The following is a 19,135-nucleotide window of genomic DNA, read 5'->3' as shown; positions in this document are numbered from 1 at the left end:
TGGTTGCTAACGTATGCTAATAATGTCAGGTTTATTTTTTATTAGCATTACTATTTCAACATATGTAACATTCCTTAAAATTCTGAAAAATTAAGCATTGATCAAATTCCATGAAATACAATAATAATAACTAATAATAATAATAAATAACTAATCCACCCACTCGGGATTAAATTAGTATGCCACGCATCCACCCATAGGAAAGTTCACAACGTTTAAGAATTGATATTATGATTTTATACATTTAAGTTCACACTTCACTAAAAATAATTAAATAAATACATTTAAAAAAACAAACTTAGGTGAAGGACGCGCTTAAAATATTAAAACAAGAAGCATTACAAAATGTTACAATATCGTTTAATATTTAGTAACTTTTCTTCACCGTGGGCCCAACTAACAGAAAAAATACTTTCAGGCATTTTGTGTAAACGAAATACGTAATTTTTATATAATAAACTTGCTAGATTTGAATTATTATCTTTCAATAAATAGTGACTTTGCACATTTGGCATAGAGAAAATTTGCCCACATTCTGACTCATTTTAATTCCTGAAACAGGTAGACTTTTCGTTTTAATTGGTTAAACAAGTCGCTCTTTTAGTTGCATTTAGTGTTACTTATCGCTGTGAAAATGAAATAGGTAGTTGGGCCCACGGTGAAGTAAAAGTTACTAAATATTAAACGATATTGTAAAATTTTGTAATGCTTCTTGTTTTAATATTTTAAGCGCGTCCTTCACCTAAGTTTGTTTTTTTAAATGTATTTATAGAAGACATGTGAAATGCCAACAAAAATTGAAAACACGCTTGAAAATTTGATAACTTACTACTTGTAATTTAATTTATATTGAGCTGAAATGGGTATATATATATGTAACATATTACTCATGCAAAAGCGCATTACAATAGAAAAGTTGCCAAAAATATTGCCAATTAACACTAATAATTAGGAAATACTACATATATACATTGAAAAGTTCATCATCTTATTCATATTATATCAGTGTGGAAACAGTGCACACGGTAAATACTTTACCCAATGGTTAAAAACTTAAATTTATACTTAAATTTTGTGCTTCATCTCCCTTAATCGGTCCATCCATTCATTTCGCACGTTTGGAAATACCTCAGGCAGTCGAGCAGCTCGAAGATATCCTGTCTCAATCGCATTCTCGGCACAAGTCGGCATTTCCAAAGATTGCAGCGTCTTGCAAAGTTGTCCTTCTTCTTTGGGTAGAAGACTGTCCACGAAACCGCCGTACGTGTTCCAAAAATCTCCTGCATCATCATTAAATTCCGGGCTCAAGACGATAGCACAAATCGAGGGAAGGTGGACTTCATAGTTAATCGAATTATCATCAGGATCATCCTCGCCACACGGAAATGCGAGACTTAATCGCGCCTCATTCTCAATGAAACAGTACTCGTCGTCGTAATCATCATATGTTCCAAAATTAACATCTAGCTCTTTCAGTTTTGGAAATCCTGGGAAATTCACAACGAAACTAGACTTTCCTTCCATGCCGTCCGTGGAGATTCGAAAACTAAGCAGTTCCAATGACGGGGCGTGTTTCTTCAGCAAATTTTCAAAGTCGGGAAGGTTCCCATTTTCCAAAGGCACCGTAAAGGTCATCTTCTTCAGGGGCTGGTTGACCTCGGTGAGAAATTTGATTCCATCCGACCCCTTGCACGTCAACATGACCTCAGTTAACCTTTGGTACGACCAAGTTCCCATGCTACTTTGTAACTCTTGGATAAATCGTGACATGAATGAAGCATCGCCTAGCGTAACAATGGAGTCGACACGGTTGATCGCCTTTGCCCAGATTTTCATCCATGGCGCCTCAAATTGTGGAAGGGGTATCGGCTTATCGTCGAAACGCAGTTCGATTGAAAACTTTTTCAGACTTTTCAGATAAATTGAACCCAATCCAGTAATAGCATATTTCTTCTCGTTGCCGTCATCATCAAATATTTTCATGGTGAAATCCAGTCTTAATTCTTCCAGGGTGTCTTTAAGTTGTAAAACGGGTTTGAGGTATGTCCCGTAATCCAGGTCAGAGCTGATGGTGCCACACAGAGACAAACTTTTGACGTGATGACCCCTTTGCGATCGAAGGAACCAGGTAAAATCTTCGATATACTTGACTCCCCATTTTCTCTCATCACGCCCTTCGGCTGAAATCTCGGGATAGGAAATTTTCCAATTTGGCCATGGTGTGGCGTTCTTCATTTCATGGACGTATCTCAGAAATATTAGCGAAGGAGTTAAATAGTTGGAATGAAGAGCAAAATTTACGACGGATTTTGCTCGCAAAATGGGAGGCGCTTGTTCATTCCAGTCCTTGCAAACTAGTCGAGCATTCTTCAGGCTGCCAATGGAAAGATGGGAGAAAACCTGGATGCAAATGAAGGCAAGTTTATTAAAAATTCGTGAAAACGTGGAATAGAGAATAGCTTTGTATTTCGTATACCAATTTGTTCTTATGTAGCGTGAAATCCAATATTTCGGATCCACACCGGTCACACCCAAATCCCGAATCGTGTTTACTTTTGTTCCACTTATCCCAATTTGAAGGGTACTCCCGTCTCTAAAGGAAGGACAAAATTAATACTAAATAAAAACATATTAGTGTTTTTTTAACTTGTCGTATTTATCTTTACTTTAAAAGTGAAGACCGCAAGACCACCAGAGACATTGTTGCGATGTTTGGTAAAGGATAATTCATCACCGAAATTGAGCTGAATCTTGGCATCAGTATCAAATTTTACGCCGTTTTTGAAAATTATGTTTCCCTAAAAATTCCCATTATTATGTAGTTTATTAACAAGACAAGTAGAATAATTAACTTTAATTATTATTTACCCTCGCTGGTTTGATCCAATAACTGTCTCTTCCGCATAAAATTTCCATGGCGAAACTCCAATTCCAGTGGGGTCGCTTGCTCTGGAAAAAGATGAATTCGCCCTGAGTCTTCCACGAGACGTACTTTTCGCCAAAGGTGTACTGCAATATTTACGACACGAATTAATGAGACCCACAAAAAAATGCTGTATCGTTGGGAGTAATAAATAACTTGCCCTGTGAAGTTCCTGATAAGGCAAGATGACCGACCCGAAATTGCAATCAGTATTGAATTTTTCTTCAAGAACACCATCTGCAGGTTGGGATAAGTCACTCGCCATTATTCTCGACAATTCTCCCATTGTGTTTAATTCAATTGTAAATTTGGAAATTAAAAAATTAACTTTTATCACGTTCTCTCTCTTTCTTCCCGAGCAAAAACACGACACGCTTGTTTGTGTCTTGGTTTCGCATTGGAATCGAGCAATGGGGCGAGTTGAAATGTCTCACATTTATGTAGGAGATGCTTCGATGGCTATCTCATTTTATTAAAATGCAGCAATTAATTAAATATGATCAATAAATCAAATAATAAAGTAACATAAATGTAACTGTAGATTAAAATCGCTCACTGAATTTTAGAAGTTTAAAATTCTGCACTTTTATATTTTTAAGGTCAATTAAGTGGAACTTTTTCATAGTTTTGTCTTTCCTGTTATGTATTTGAACAGATTTTGAACGCTGAATACGAACATGGTCTTTGTGACTGTGTTGACAAGGTCAAAGATCAAATATGTCGAAAACATGTCAAACGTGCCAATTTTAACGTATTTTCAAGGGGCAACCCCAATTTTATATTCGTTTTGACGTAAGAGACTGTACTTTCACCCATTGGGTACATGCATTTGTAACGGTTCATTTATAGGTACTGACACAATTAAACAATCAATTTTTCATTTTTTTAAAACATTTTCATCCAGTTCTCATTTATTCGTGCAAACCAAAACATAACTTTACACAATATAAATATATACTTCTAAAACCTGAGCCAATCAGTCGTATAACGAACCCACTGACCATAAAACCTTGTCCCCACTTTCCCCCACTCCCATCCAAAAACACACCCTGCAAACAAAACTAGCTCACCACACAGGAAAAATACAAACTTCATTACTTTCAGTGACACTGGGGCCGCCTCGTGAAAAACGACGGGCTCCCTCCCATCCGCCATTTCTCTTCGGAACAATTTCCTGAACTTTGACCTTCCCGCCAACCTCACGGCGTTCAACTTATACTGCAAATACCTTAACGCATCCCACCTCCCGCTAATTCCGAATTCCTCCAAATTAGTGAGCGTCTCGGAAATATAAGGCGTGAGAAAATTCCTGTATCCGACTGACATCGAGATTGTACGGAACGGCGTGACGTCCCGAACATTTATAACGTATCGATTTCCAAGCTCTCCAAGCAGCACGGCCAAATCTGATATCGCCATTTTCACATCCATTAGTACAATTGGTTCTTGTCTAAATCCAGCGTACTCTTGAATCGAGTAGGACAAACTTTTTGCCAATGTTAACGAGTCAATTTCGCTAACTCGATAAAATTTAATTCTGTTCTGAAGTCGTTCATATTTATCGATTGATTCCTCCCTGGACAAAACTTCTTTGAAAGTCGATATCTCCTGAGTAAGTAAGGACCACTCCATGGCTTGATTTTCCGTCGAGTTCCACCTTGTTATGGACGAACGCGTCACCACCCTATAATCAGAATCAAGCAATTCTCCCATCGTTCTGGGCACTCTGGGAGAAGTTGTGACGGTCAAATAGGACAAGATTGAGCACTGGTAATGATTAAACATTAAGATGTAACACGCCCAAAACCAAACGGGCAACAGGGACGATGCAATCAACCCGGATTTAAATAGTTGCACTATATTCCCCCCAACTTGACCCAGCAGGATGGATGAAATTCGTAGGAAATCGGAAAATATGGAGGCATTTTTATACCCGACTCGACCCCAACCTAGTCGTGCTGCGATTGTAATTCCAATCGCGCTCAGGAAAATCAAGGTCCACGTGGGTGCATCGAAAGGACATAAAAACCCGGCAAAATCGTTCCTTAGAGTCGGATGGTCGGTCACAATGAAAAATCCAACTTCAGAAAATGTTACTTTGTGTATGAACGGTCTCTTATTTGCAAGCCCAGCCATAAAAGCGTTGTTCAGATATTGTCTGAAACTGAGTTCTCCGACAAAGTTATCCATGTTGAATTTTCCGAAGGCAGGAATCACTGTGAAATTATAGCGCTGAGCAAGCACAGAGATGACACATCTATGGGGAGGGTTCTTTTCGTAATAGTTGATTATATTGTGACCACATTTTACTTTAACGGGGGACCATGACGTAGCTGGTGTAGCTAAAGTGACACTCTTTCCGTGCATATCGTTATTCCTAGATTTCCAAATCTCGTCTATTTGTAATCCATTTAATCCTTTTATTTCTTCTTTGAGGGGAAGCTCACTGCAAGCAATGCATGGAATAAATAACCGCGAATCAGCTATCATTATTAAAATAGAGTTTCCATTCGAATGGGGATAATAACGGTAATAATTTATCGATATGCGGGAACCAACGAATAAAAATATATATTTTGGATTAGACTTTAATAGCACATTTGCAAGTAGGACTGTTTGAGGATGGTGCCAATGCGTATAGTTCGTATTTCTTGAAATAACTTGTAAAACTGTGTACTGATCTTGCGAAGATATAACGCGAGTGATTGCTTTGACGTGAAATATTTCCGTTGCATTAAATATATCAGTATTATTAAGTATCCTCTGAATTAATAGTGGAGAACAGTTATTCTGTGCGATAATGTCCATGAAATATGGGAATGTTTGATCAAAATCAGCATAATTCGTTGGTATGTCACTTGCAAATATAAACTCTAACGTCCCCGGAGATTTAATATCCAAGGCGTATTCACCAATAGAAATTGCACTGGCGATGTGAATAGTAAAACACAGAATTAAATTACAAATATACTTCATTTGATTGAAAATTGATATAATGTTACAAAGTAGAGGAACAAGAAATGCATAAATCATATTTTTCTACTAGGTAAAGACAATCCAGGCAGTCATTGGTAACTTGTAAAATCTGTAAAATAATTTTACAAATTTTTGCATAAAAAAGACGCCCTTGATTTAAGGATGAGCAAGTTTACAACAATTTATAAGCTAATTTTCCTTTTAGATATGTCTAAAATTTTGTAACAATTTGCAGAATTTTCGGATTTTACAATGTTACCAATGACTGCCTGAATTTCCAATTTAAAAAAAATGTATGTATATTTAAATATAAATCACGACAATCTTGTTCCTGATGTGACCTTAGCCTCAATGGCCACCTTTCGATTGGAGCTGACCTTGTAGGCACCAATGGTAGGAATGAACTGCTATCTGCAACACTGGTTTATATGTATTACATGTTCAACCTATGCCATGGATAGCATCACTTAAATCCCTCTTCAACCCAATCTTCAAACTGTTTGTCCATCCAAATGCATATGTACATAAATATGTACATATTACACTCGATTTGCAGTTGCAGAATGAAGCGCATATGTATCTAACAATTTCTGTGAGGATAGTCTATCTCGGCTATTTCTCTGTGTAATGACTATTTGTTTTTTGAATATTATGTAGAAATTTGTTGTCAAATGGTAAACACGTAAGCTCACACTTTTTAGGGGAAAACCAGATTATTGTGTGTACCCTAGGCTCAAGCTGGCGATATAAAAACAGGCACAAGTTCAAAGGCTCGTATATACATAAGTGCACATATTAGTATCTTCTATATTATACGCTGCAAATGTTTGTCTGCAACGGAAGTGAAAGTAATTTTCCAAAACGGAAGAGGAAGTGTTCCTAGTGGTACAACTTGTCACTGTAATTAATTTCGCAAAAATCCACAACGGCGTTCTATGCGAAAATTTGCCCTGAATATGTTGGCTGGTAACCACGGGACGATATATTTTGAATTTTTTGCTAAAAACTGGTTGGGAGGCGGGAAAATTTTCGCCCTTGTTTTGTGTTCTGATAGATACAACTTGTCACTGTAATTAATTTCGCAAAAATCTGCAACGGCGCTCTATGCGAAAATTTGCCCTGAATTTGTTGGCTGGTAACCACGGGACGATATATTTTGAATTTTTTGCTAAGAACTGCTTGGGTGGCGGGAAAAATTTCGCCCTTGTTTTGTGTTCTTATTGGTACAACGTGTCACTAATTAATTTGTAATTAATTTCCGTTGAAGCTCTTGCCAGTAGCCCCTGACTACAAGTTTCATTCGTATTATCTACATATTTATAAGACTAATAATTTCTACCGTTGGTTATCATGATTTTCTAGTCAGGTTCATTAGGATTATTTGTGTACTTGAAATTCTTAGTGGGAAAAAATTACGTCAAAATTTTGGACAACGAATTGACTACATCCCGAAAAATTTTAGAATAATGATTACACAATTAAAAAGCTTGTTTGTATGGTAGTGATAAAGAATGCTAGGGAGTTAGAAGTACTAAAGAATACACTGCGAGAATATTTAAATTAAAGCAGTTAAACAAGTAAAAAAACGCTCGTTAAAAGTTTTAATGAGCGTTTAGATAGGTTTTAATTTAAAACCTATCTAGACGAATATGGAAATATTTAAGGGTTGGCATTTGCATTGACTGCCCACCCTACGATTTTCTAGGGTGGGAAATGCACACCTATGGTGGCTGCGCCTGTGCAAAACTGCATAACTTTCCGACATTTTTCATGTAAGAAAATAGAAGTCATCTTCCATTTGCATAAATACAGCTGTGCATAAATTTGGATGGAATGTGCCCTGTTCTTGTCGTAACGAGTCAAGCATATTAGTCCACTACCATACAATAAATATTCACACAAATATATGGTTAAGAACTTTACTTTATTCCAACAATTTGAAATTTATTAAAATTTATTTATTCACACACGACAACATACTTGCATAAGTTTTGTAGCATATCCTATATTCCCATTGTTAATGTAACCCTAGAATTCCCTAACCAGATTAACCATCACCTTTTTAAAACAGTAAAAAACCAAAACTCCTTCAAGTTAACAGTAGTTCGAGCATTCGCAATAGCAAGGGAGGCATCTATAGCACCACCACCCCAACTGCCCACAGAAGGAGCTGCACTGAAATGGATAATAGTTCCCGCAATAGCCGCAGCCCGCCATCCCCTCCAACTCGGTCCCGTTCGTCATCATCGACATCATCGACATCCCGTCGTCCGGGTTGCCAGTCCCGTTTACCCCCGTCGGAATAGGACTATCAGTTTGCCCCGTAGTAAACGATACCTAAATTACAAAAATACAAAACCCTAAGTTAACCGCGAATTCCATATAGTTTCAAATGCAAAGATCTACTTACCGTGCACAAAAACATGACAACCGCAGAGATCATGGCAACTGAAGCGGACTTCATGTTTCCGAAAGTTTGGTTGAAAGTTTTTTGAATTTGGGTATAAGACTTTGTGTTGCTTGTTAGCAGTGGTATTTGGTTTGTGATGATTTCAGTTGAATTTGTCGGGGTTAAATACTCGCGAAACGGAACTGCACGTCGATGGTAATTCGTAATCATATGATATTGCAGTATTTTTGATAAGCCATTGATTCTTAATGTGTTGCCAAAAATCGGGCACATGATCAGGAAATCATATAATTCTGTGAAAAGTATTGAGTGATAGCTCACTTAACGTTTTGAATAACGGTTAACACAGTTACTGCTATTTCCATATTTCATGGTAGCCATCTGTTTGACGATCTAATTCCTTTGTTATGCAAAATTTGTGACGGTATCCATATCAATTTATGAAATACGGAATAGTTGAATTATGCATGAGCCAGATGGCCCAACCGGTAGATACGGTTCTCTTTGTAACTATGCAATGCAGCAAATTCTCTGCTCGTTTAGGTTTATTCAACGCAATATGAAATGCCTAAGTCCAAAATGAAGATTAAATCAAAATCAAAGCTCAAATAATCATTGGAAATTTTTAATTTCGTTCCCATTTTGAATACAAATTATTTAGATCGAAATTTTTAATTCGACTAGTTAACCGAAAATAAATGTATACAAATATTTTCAATTTACCGGCAATGTTGATTTTTATTCCATTTTTTATTACAATTTTACATTTTTATTCCAAAGGTGACACGATATGTACAATAAGTGATGTTATCAGTCTTATCGGTAAAGCTAAACAATTAACTACTTAACATTACGTGGGGGGGGGTATTCATGACGAGTTCGCATCTTTAACAACAAAACAAAATTAATAAATAAAAAACTATTGCATATTTGATTGAAAAACTACTTATGAATTTTCACGAGTAGTACACTCATAGCAAACCTGTATTAAATCATTACTGACCGGTATACATGTAACTCTACTCGCAAAAAATCGTACTTTAAAAAAGTATCACGATTCAAACTCGTGATGAATACCCCCATTGATTTTTTAGTGTCAAACCACAATAATTAATTTCATGGCTCATTTTCTATGAAAATTTTTCTCGGCCTTGATACAAAAATGGGTTTATTACACCTAACCGCCCATGGCGTCAGGGTGCCAAATTTGCATGACTCCTCGTACAAAAGGTCTTCCTTCTCCTGGCTCCTGACCTTTACTAAATAATTGTTTCTCGCATTTGGAAATAATTTTGCAATTTGACCCACAATTTTCCCGTCATCCATATCCCTCCTTGAATGCAAATCTAATTCGTACCACCATTTTCGCGCTCTTTCGTTCGCTGCCCCAATTTTACTAATGTTATCCAAAAACGGGAATTTCAAACGGGTCACGGTCCTACAAATTTGTGAGGGATCTTCCGGAACAAAAATTTTCAGATATGATAAAAATCCTGACTCGCCAGAGTCCAAAAAACCTAAAAATATCTCTAGTTCTTTCAATTTAGGAAAATGCTTAGCATAGTTTATTCCCCCCGGTGAAAATTCGATGTTAGGTTCGGAATCGTCATTAATTTTGAACACCCTCAATTCTGGGAATGTCGGCATTCTAACGGCCCCATGACGTCCGCATGGTAACCCTAATTCTAAGTATTTTAAATTTGGCGCGAACGTTTCTAGAACATCCGTCATTAACGAGTGTGACGCACTAGGATCCATGCCCCAATCTAGATCGTCCTCTTCAAGATAGTCCGATAACACTAAGGTTTCCAACTTTCTATCCAATTTCAATAGAGTGTTTAGCTCGTAATGAGAATATCTATAGAGGCTGAGTGACTTTAAATGTTTAAATCCCCCGGCTACAATTTCCCTCAAGAATAACGAGGAACACATCGAACTCGTCGAATCTGAAGGATCTAACGTTAACGATTCTAGATAAGGAGCCCTACTAACGAAAAACTTGACCCATTCGGTCATTACGGATTCCTTGATGGGGTAAAAGTTCTGGTGCATTTGAATCAGACTCATCTTATGAAGTAGTTTAAGATCAAAGGTTTTCAAGGATGGGAACATTTTCACCGTTCCAGGTAATTCTACGCGTTTTATAACTATTAAATCTTCGTCGATGCAAAGATCCAGCTGTTCTAGGGAGAGATGCGCCAATTTCAAAAGGTTTTCTAATCGTCCCCATCCTTGCTCGCAGGTGATATCGTTTGCCACCCTGAGTCTGACCTTTGACCCGGACGTGACAAATCCTCCTCGTAAGAAGGCTTCCATATCGGAGTAAAATTTTGCATCGGGACTGCATTGCCAAGATTCTGCGAGTTTTTTCGTATGAACGAGATCTTCGCCGCAATGGCATAAGGAACATGAAAAATTTATCGTTTTCGGGGATAAGGTTACCCCTTCTTGCATAAAGTTGGATAACCGATTTCGTAAAGAGGGGTAATTATCGGATAGACTAAAGTTAACGGTGGCAAGTTTATTGAGACGCTTGGTAGCTTCTTGTTTCCACGTGGAACATACGAGGCGGCAGTTTCCAAGGTCGCGGGGAGATTTTAGGTTGTTTAGTATGGTTGATAAGGCCTGAAATAAGGTAGAATTTGTATTTATGGGGGGAACTTTAATGAAATTTTTAACATAATGTGGTAACACAATTATAACCGTCATTCATGTCGTTGTAGAACATTGCAAATGAGTGTCCGCGAAATTCAAATTTATCACATTCCATAAAAAATGTTTCAAATTTGAATTTCCCGCTTAACTATTATGTTAATTGTTAACAAATCATAAATCCAACGGTACAACTATGCAACGATATACTCTTAGAAATTCAGTATTAAAATAGTACCAAGCGGAATTCACATATCGATGTTTGCCTCTACCAAAGTAGTATTGATAAGTCATCCCATCTAATAGTACATACATAGCTCGGTATTAAAGTTTTACCATATCTGTAGCAAGCTTCAACGGATAGTTTCAATTCTAATATAGCAACTTTACTCCCCCAGAAATCACCACCTACTTATGTTACTAAATATACCAAATTTCAGAGCATATTGCTTAGCACCCAGTCAAGATTTTGTTTTACCACAGTATTTACATGACAAGTACCATACATGTCCAGATAACCTATCTGCACATAAGTACTTAACCGAGATAAGTAGATATTTAATTCATACCAACGTGTCAATCCTATCCCATCGAGCTTCTTCTCCTCTTATTGAAGGATAAGATCGTAATTTTTTAATATTCATGATGTCAGACTTGTTATTGACAATCGACTCCTCGTGCTGATCCCCTTTGAGCCAATCCGATCTCGTCTTTTCGTACGTGGTATATCTCTTCCAATCCCAATACCAGCCTTGGATGGGTAATCGCGTATACGCCGAGCAAGTCTGGACTTTCTGTCGTAAATAAATCATAAATGTATGTAATCATGGAAAAATAACTGCGCGATAAGAATAAATGTATTAGGCATCAGTTGGTTGAAATGCGAACGAGGCCACGTACGAATTTACATATTTATTTTTAGGCACATATATGTATTACTTAAGCACTAACCATAAACCAAAACACGACTCTGGCACTGTTTTTGTACTCGTGCAAATCGTTGATGCGTCTGCATTGATCGGAAAATTGGTTCCCGAGAGAGATCATGTCGCCAAAATGGAGTTCTTGCCGTCCCACGAGTTTGACCCCATTGATGAAAGTTTCGCAAATTTCGGCAAAAAGGGGCTAAACAAATTGGATGATGTTATTTGTAAATTTGGTAATAATTAAGTAGGTGGATGTTTAAATATGTTTAAATACCTTCGCGTTTTGGATGTAGAATGACCCTTCGTAACAAACTATTTCGCAATGGGATCCTTTAGAAACACCGGGACCAAAGCAGAACAAGAATTCTCCTTGGGTTTCCCGACTTTCGAATTTTTGACCGATCGTGTACTGTAAAAGAAACAAGAGGAACGTCCATATATTATGTCATCGAAAAACTGTGATTTTTTAGGCCGAACAAGAAATAAATGACGCACAATCACACCCACTTTTTGCTGACGTAATATATGGACGTTCCCCCAAGGGACAAATAGGTACATGTGTTAGGTACATAGATAGACTATTCTTAGGATAACCCTAAGTTGCGTGTGGCCTTATTTGAATTTCCCTACGAAAGCTTAAACTAGTTAGGGGTACTCATGCATAATTGAACATTTCAGAAAAAATTCAGAAAAAAACTACAAACGTATTAAAAACATGTTTAAAGCAATCTCGTCCAATTTATTTTGTGTTTTTGAATATCCCATTTAAGTTTCCCTGACATGGTTCAAACTACTTCAAACCCTATTTTGATGTTTTTGATTTTTTCAAGGACTACCCAATATTGACAAGTGTACCTACATAGCAACAGCAACTTTTCGACACCTAAACTAACGTCAATATTGAATTAAATCAATACCACAATTGGCCGATTAAACATCCAAAATAGCAGTTAACCTCAATTTCAATTGCTAACCTCAAAACAGGATATTCAAATTACCGATTAGAATATCCTTCCCTACTTTTGATAAATATTCCAAATAAATCCAGTTCTTCTAATGTTCAAAGTATTAATAAAATTCCTAAATTATCTCATTTATTTTTAACTTATTTTTCCTTGAAATTCGGAGGTGTCACTAATAAGTTAATCAAATATTTAGAAGTTCAGCATTTAGTCTCTCATACTTAATTCTAGATAATTCTTCCTGATGTTCAAAGTATTAATAAAACTTCTAAACTATCTAATCTATTTTTAACCTATTTTTCCTCGAAATTTCGAAATCTCCCTAAATTATGCAAATACATATGTACCCGTTCAGCATTTAGTCTCTCATACTTCTTAACTCCAACAATTATCATTTTTCAATTTCTACCTTCTGTCCGTTGCCACTATACAACGTGGCAAACCTAAGCCAGGGGTCATTCCCGATAACTCGTGATACCGAGTCACCGTTCGAACTGTAGGGTAATTTTCCACTCGTCCGTGTCACTATTTCGTCCCAAAATTCGTCAATGCTCGTCATGCGAACGAGCAATTCGCCGTTAGCCATTCCTTCCTACAGCCACAATTAAGTTAGACCTTAAAGGGCGCTTAATTTGAATTCAAACAAAATTCAACAATTTTATCTAATGTGACTTGATATGTACATATATAACCACGAAAAGATAAAGTGACGACAAAAACAAATTCCACATGACGGAAATGTAACCATGGTAACGAGACGACCAACGAGCTACAACTGATTATAAAAACAGAAAGGCAACTCGGCGAGAAGACGAACATTACGTGGAGCCATACATTTCAACGCTAAAAGCTGAAGCCTGTTCCCCCAATGTATTCCCAGTCAAATACACGCTTCGTATATAAGCTTTTTGCTGCTGATTCGGCTTCCTCGGAATTACGAATCGCTCAATAAGCCTAAACTTCTGTCTGGCTAGGGTAAGTTGTAAATGTGGCAACGTTCCAATTTTTAGGAATTTTTCTGGGGGGCGGAGAATTATGAAAATATTCTAGTAAATGGGTGAAATTTTGGGCGAAATTTTGGTATTTTTTAGGTATTTTTCCCGTATTAGTGTGGATACGTTTCGAGATGTTTATTACTTGTTATGATTTACTGTTATTTTATGTCAGTTTATAATTAGACCTCATTGTTCATAAAAACGTGTACGAAAATTGGTCTAATTTTAATGGAGATACGATAATGGTGCTGAAATTTTGGTATTTTTTGTGTATTTTTCCCGTATTGATATTGATACGTTTCGAAATGTTTATTATATGTTTAATGATTTATCGTTATTTTATAATTAGGCCTAATTCTTCATAAGAAACGTGTACGAAAATTCGTCTAATTTTAATAGGCATACGATAATGGGGTTGAAGATAATCAAAATTGCTAAATTCAACATAATTTAAGTAACAAAAAAATCGAGTGAATTGTGAAACATTGTACCTTGCAAGGCGTACATTGTATAATCATAATGCCCCGAGTTTACCAAAAAGGCATATCAAGCATGGCCAAGATTAAAGTGCCTAACAGGCAAAAAGGCATGTTATCTGTATACGCCTGTTTGCCCTTGCTAAGTCTCAGTTGGTTGAACATCTTCTTGAACATATTGTTTTTTACTAAAATTTGATAATTTGTATACTTAAACTACGTACAAAAACCAGTTGAGCAGACTATTGCATCCAGGTATGCATGAAGATGCAAAGATATGCCTTAATGAACACGAGTACCTGAATTAGTGCCAACACTTGACCAAGGTTAACTACTTATTAATTTACACGGCGTACATATTTATGCATCTAGTTTAGTTTGAGGTACATTAATGGCCTCCCATTAAATTGGTGTACCTCAAAAAAGATGCAACTTGGGAATTCTTACCTGAACCTGTCCTACCTCAATGTATTATATAAAAAATAATAATATTAATTTCCTCTGTATGAATTCATCCATAACTTACATATGTAAATAGACGAGAATTATGGTACATATAACTTGTATAATTAGTAACAGATAAAGTAAACAATGATATATAACCATATTGCTGATAATACATACATAGTTAACGTTCCTGTATTTATATAATCTAAGTATTACAAAACCTTTGCCACGTGGGTAGATAGTCCCAAAAATTGTGTAATTGGCGAGTTATGAACACCTTTATGTACATATGTAAGTTTGGAAAACAACTGCGCAGTACACGCTTAAAAATTATTACCCTAAAAGGAGTAAAATATAACTAAATATAAACGTAAAAGTGACTTTACCCGATTTGGGGTATGCAGCCACAACATAGCAATAAAGTAACGGTGGTTACCCTTTGCAAATAGCCATTTACCCTATTCTCGTCTAGGTGCTAACCCTGGTTGGGGTTACTATTCTAACCCCATATTAAGTAAAATGAATAATGGTCGCGGTATTTATATAGTGTCTCAATAAAATGAATGCGGTATTTGTAAATATCCTCATTAGCATATATTTATTTCAATTAAATCCACTTGAACTCTTTAAATCACAATTACAAAACAACCAAAAATAATATGAAATAATTGCCTTAACTTTGATAACCTATGCACATATTTATAGTGATCGGAGAGTAATGGTGATAGGAATTTTTGCATTGAAAACATACGTAAATCGTGCCATTTTTCTACTTCTGAATTCCTTCCAAAGTTTCGTATTGGTACAATTGTTGCCAAATCTTCTCGCGTCGCGTCGTCCGTTATTGCATTTTCTATTTTAAAATAAAATGAAATGAGCAAAGTGTCAGTTATGGTACAGTTATGGACAATTGTAGATAAACTTACCCTTGAAAGTATCAAAATAGCAATCCAGCCCACATTGCGATAGTAGTCGAGCAGTTTCTTCCATATCTAGTACAGTTGGTGTGGAATTGTGGAATATTTGAGCTTCAACTAATTAATTATTAGGCAAATTAATTAATATATACTTTAGTTTTAATTCGCACTCGGGCACTCACTCTTGTTACAACGACGATGGAAAATTGGAGCGTGGGCCAAGCTTTTTTTTGGCGGGACAAAGTACCCGGAATGTAGTAAATGCTAGTACAGTCTGACCCTGATTGGTGTAACGTCTAACTTAGTTTAAAGTAATATACCGACTTAACTAAAATTATGGCTAGATGATGCATAACTAAAATTGAAGTTATCCATTTAACGCTAAATCTAGTCAATGTTACTTTATATATAGTTGTCTACCAGTTTACTTCTTGCAAAGTCGGGAACATTTTTAAGCGTGTACGCAAAACAGGATGAAACCACTTAAAAAGTCAGACAATTCAATTATGGAGGAATTACGGTATGAAAAAAATATGCGAAAAAAAATCAGAAAAAATTACGAAAAATCATGCTGAATCTTTGAAAGTCCAAATTCATTGAAAAATTTCAATTTAAAAAAATTCAGAAATTTTTAAGTTTTTAGAACAACGCAAAACAGGATAAAACTCCGAAATTGCAATAATGGACAAAACAGTATTAAAAAAATCAGAAAATTTCGAAAAAATATCCATAACCATATTCCAAATTTATTGAAAATTTTCAACTAAAAAAGAAATTTTTTACATAAATATTTAACTTAAACTTGAATTTGATAAGGCAACAAGCATCACACGTCACTCCATTTATTCTCATTTTGAGACATCCCCAACTTACGTATTCATGTATTCAACGTCAATCCTTCCCAACTGTGAGTCTGAATCTCCTCAGGCACGTTTTAATCACATGATTCATCCACATTTGCATATGCTGGTATACCTGTTTCGTGTATACATACATATATGTCTGAATACATGACATTCACTCCATGCTAAGGTATATGAACTGAAGGTCATTGGGCTGATAACTTGAGTTAAATTTTACGATGCAGCAGATTATTCAGAATAATTCACTCGTTCATATCGATTTTTATGCAATTTTTATCCCGGGATCTAACAAGTACACAAAATTCGGCGAAATCAGTTTTGGTAAAACTATTATCAATTTGTACATAATTATTGCACAATCGGATTCTTTATTATCGCGAATTATTTTCCAGATATGTAGTGAACTGCGGACTATGATAATCCTATGTAAGCATTTACCGCAATCTATTTGTTATGGTGAAAATTGGGACGATAGGAGATAAAAACAAACATATTTTTATCTAGTTCTGTGACATTATCTAAAATGCCAGGGTGACCTTTTGACTCGATTGCGCAATATTGTTCGATCAATATTATTTATTTAAATACTTTTTGGCTTATGGACCGTGCTATGTGCATGAAGAATGTTACTAATTTTCGGAGAATTTTAACCTATTGCCCGTACTATAATTTACACATTTAGCAAGGATTGGATTACTACATAGACATCCCCAACAAAAATTTACGACACACTTTATGCACGGCCCCATTATTAATTTGGTTTTAAAATACATTTCTACCAAGGCTAGCCAAATATGTGCATAGTTAAGTAGTACAAGTTAAATACCTATAAGCATCTGTAAGCGGTAATTAAGCATACCAATTACGTATGCAGATTATATTCGTTAACGATCAATAGGTAATTAGTTCAGTTCTGAGAACTTAGGGAACGTTCATAAAATAAGTAATGGAAAATCAGCAATTTTGTTTACCCTATTTATAACATATTGGACAAACTGACGTATAACAAGAGAGCTTGACACCACCCTTCACATCCACAACGTATTTTATGAACGTCCCCTTAAGGAATAATCGTTGGAAATATACAGATTATATTCAGGTATGTACAGTGACTACCACTCTGAAGTTTTTTCAGTCTCCGGTTATTTCAGTGATGATCAAATGTCAAACGAATGCAACTAATCAAATAACCTGTTACGAATAACCTAACGGATGCAAAGATGTTTTGGATTATTTATAACCTTTAATGATTACAACCTAAGTAAAGTTGAAGGACCTACGTGAAAATTATTTAAAATTCCTAGTAAAATCCCCAGTCGAATTTACTTTAGATTTATTATATGGTATTTTATCTTACAGTTTTACATCTACCATTTGATCATTTTCTGGAAACAATTAATACTTAGACAAAGTTTCCTTACATTTCCTAACAGACGTTTCCTAACAAACATCTATATTATAATCTATACCCTTAGCTGATCATATCATCAACCCATCATTTTTTCTATAACTGTCTGCAAGAAATCTTTACTGCCATTAACACCCCTTTATTCCATAACGCGAAAGATTTATATATACCAAAAGTAATAATAATTTATTCAATTCATAATTCTTACAAGGTTCATGGCCCATAGCATTACAAGATAAATTTCTGCATGGTTGAACAAACTAAGAAAAAATTATATCTACTTGAATAATGTTCAATTGGGCTACTTGGATGCTTGTCAAGTTATAAAAATCTCGAATTGTATACATAGATATTAATACGAGATTATACGAGAAAAATACATAAAAAATACCAACATTTCAATAAAAATTTCGCGCATTTACCAGAATAATTTCGTAATTATCTGCACCCAGGGAAAATTCCTAAAAATTGAAACGTTCCCATACAACTTCCCCATAACACTTTGGGCTTGAAGGGAAACCTGAGATTCCAAAAAGATTTGAACTAAACAAAAATTCCTTACCTTTTTTCAAAACGTTTGCCTTAGGGTCCCTCCTATCTAATTTATAAATACTTAGAACCTCCCAAATAAACTATTCTCAGAAGAGGCAATAAAAAACTGCATAAAATGTGGGTTTCTCCCAACTGAAAAAGCAACCCTGCTTCCTTCTCACATTCAGACGGGCATCCAATTTCATTTCATTTCGCTATGTATATATCGATTCTATTAATATCTATGACAGCATGCAACCCAAATTCGTGTCAATATACAAAAGTATGTATTATTCAGCACTAAAGTCCATCACATTATCCATCAACATTAAAAGGTCGCCTGTTCCGTAACCCTCGGCCCAACTAGGTATTCATTCCACCCGACTGTAAATACGTTCGTTGGTCCGCATTCCGTGTCTGTTTGGTAAAACCTAAGTGCACGTTCATAAAGAAAATTTTACCAACACGGAAGACCGATCGATTATTAAGGTTAACGGACCAGGTTGAAAGGCAACTTGAGCTAAATAAATATTTATGTATGTTTTTTTCTGAGACAATGGCTTGAATTTTGTTTATTTTAAGACAATATTTTCAATGTAATGAATGACTCAGGAAAAATTCCTCAGTGAAAATTGTTTACCATTTTTAA

General features: G+C 35.8%; 2 protein-coding genes and 2 long non-coding RNA genes across 6 annotated transcripts; all 4 read right to left on the bottom strand.

Moving 5' to 3' along the window:
- Window positions 1–809: 809 nt before the first annotated feature.
- LOC118435942 lies at window positions 810–3,301 on the bottom strand. Its single transcript, XM_035852493.1, has 5 exons — window positions 3,084–3,301; window positions 2,869–3,009; window positions 2,667–2,798; window positions 2,477–2,593; window positions 810–2,400 (listed from the first exon to the last, which is right to left on the bottom strand). The coding sequence occupies exons 1-5, from the start codon at window positions 3,207–3,209 to the stop codon at window positions 1,066–1,068; spliced, it is 1,851 nt and encodes a 616-aa protein (XP_035708386.1). The 5' UTR covers window positions 3,210–3,301; the 3' UTR covers window positions 810–1,065.
- A 4,505-nt stretch (window positions 3,302–7,806) lies between these two features.
- Window positions 7,807–8,467, bottom strand: LOC110850071. Its single transcript, XR_002547920.2, has 2 exons — window positions 8,310–8,467; window positions 7,807–8,236 (listed from the first exon to the last, which is right to left on the bottom strand). It is a non-coding gene; the product is annotated as an uncharacterized LOC110850071 (long non-coding RNA).
- Window positions 8,468–9,020: 553 nt separating this feature from the next.
- On the bottom strand, window positions 9,021–13,637 carry LOC110850145. 2 transcript variants are annotated; one of them, XM_035851852.1, is made up of 5 exons: window positions 13,259–13,637; window positions 12,162–12,296; window positions 11,913–12,086; window positions 11,531–11,755; window positions 9,021–10,934 (listed from the first exon to the last, which is right to left on the bottom strand). In XM_035851852.1, the coding sequence occupies exons 1-5, from the start codon at window positions 13,433–13,435 to the stop codon at window positions 9,426–9,428; spliced, it is 2,220 nt and encodes a 739-aa protein (XP_035707745.1). In that variant the 5' UTR covers window positions 13,436–13,637; the 3' UTR covers window positions 9,021–9,425. The 2 variants fall into 2 exon arrangements, with proteins under 2 accessions (XP_035707745.1, XP_035707746.1); XM_035851853.1 differs by lacking the exon at window positions 13,259–13,637 and adding an exon at window positions 12,395–12,740.
- A 1,711-nt stretch (window positions 13,638–15,348) lies between these two features.
- LOC118435577 lies at window positions 15,349–18,979 on the bottom strand. Of its 2 annotated transcripts, none has more exons than XR_004834901.1 (3): window positions 18,518–18,979; window positions 15,694–16,832; window positions 15,349–15,620 (listed from the first exon to the last, which is right to left on the bottom strand). It is a non-coding gene; the product is annotated as an uncharacterized LOC118435577 (long non-coding RNA). The 2 variants fall into 2 exon arrangements; XR_004834902.1 differs by having other exon boundaries at window positions 15,694–16,659.
- Between the last annotated feature and the right edge of the window lie 156 nt (window positions 18,980–19,135).

The sequence above is a fragment of the Folsomia candida genome, unplaced genomic scaffold (genome assembly GCF_002217175.1).
Source record: "Folsomia candida strain VU population unplaced genomic scaffold, ASM221717v1 Fcan01_Sc005, whole genome shotgun sequence".
NCBI classification, from domain to species: domain Eukaryota; kingdom Metazoa; phylum Arthropoda; class Collembola; order Entomobryomorpha; family Isotomidae; genus Folsomia; species Folsomia candida.
The sequence above is the reverse complement of the archived record's forward strand: the minus strand, read 5'-3'. Positions and strand labels throughout refer to the sequence as shown.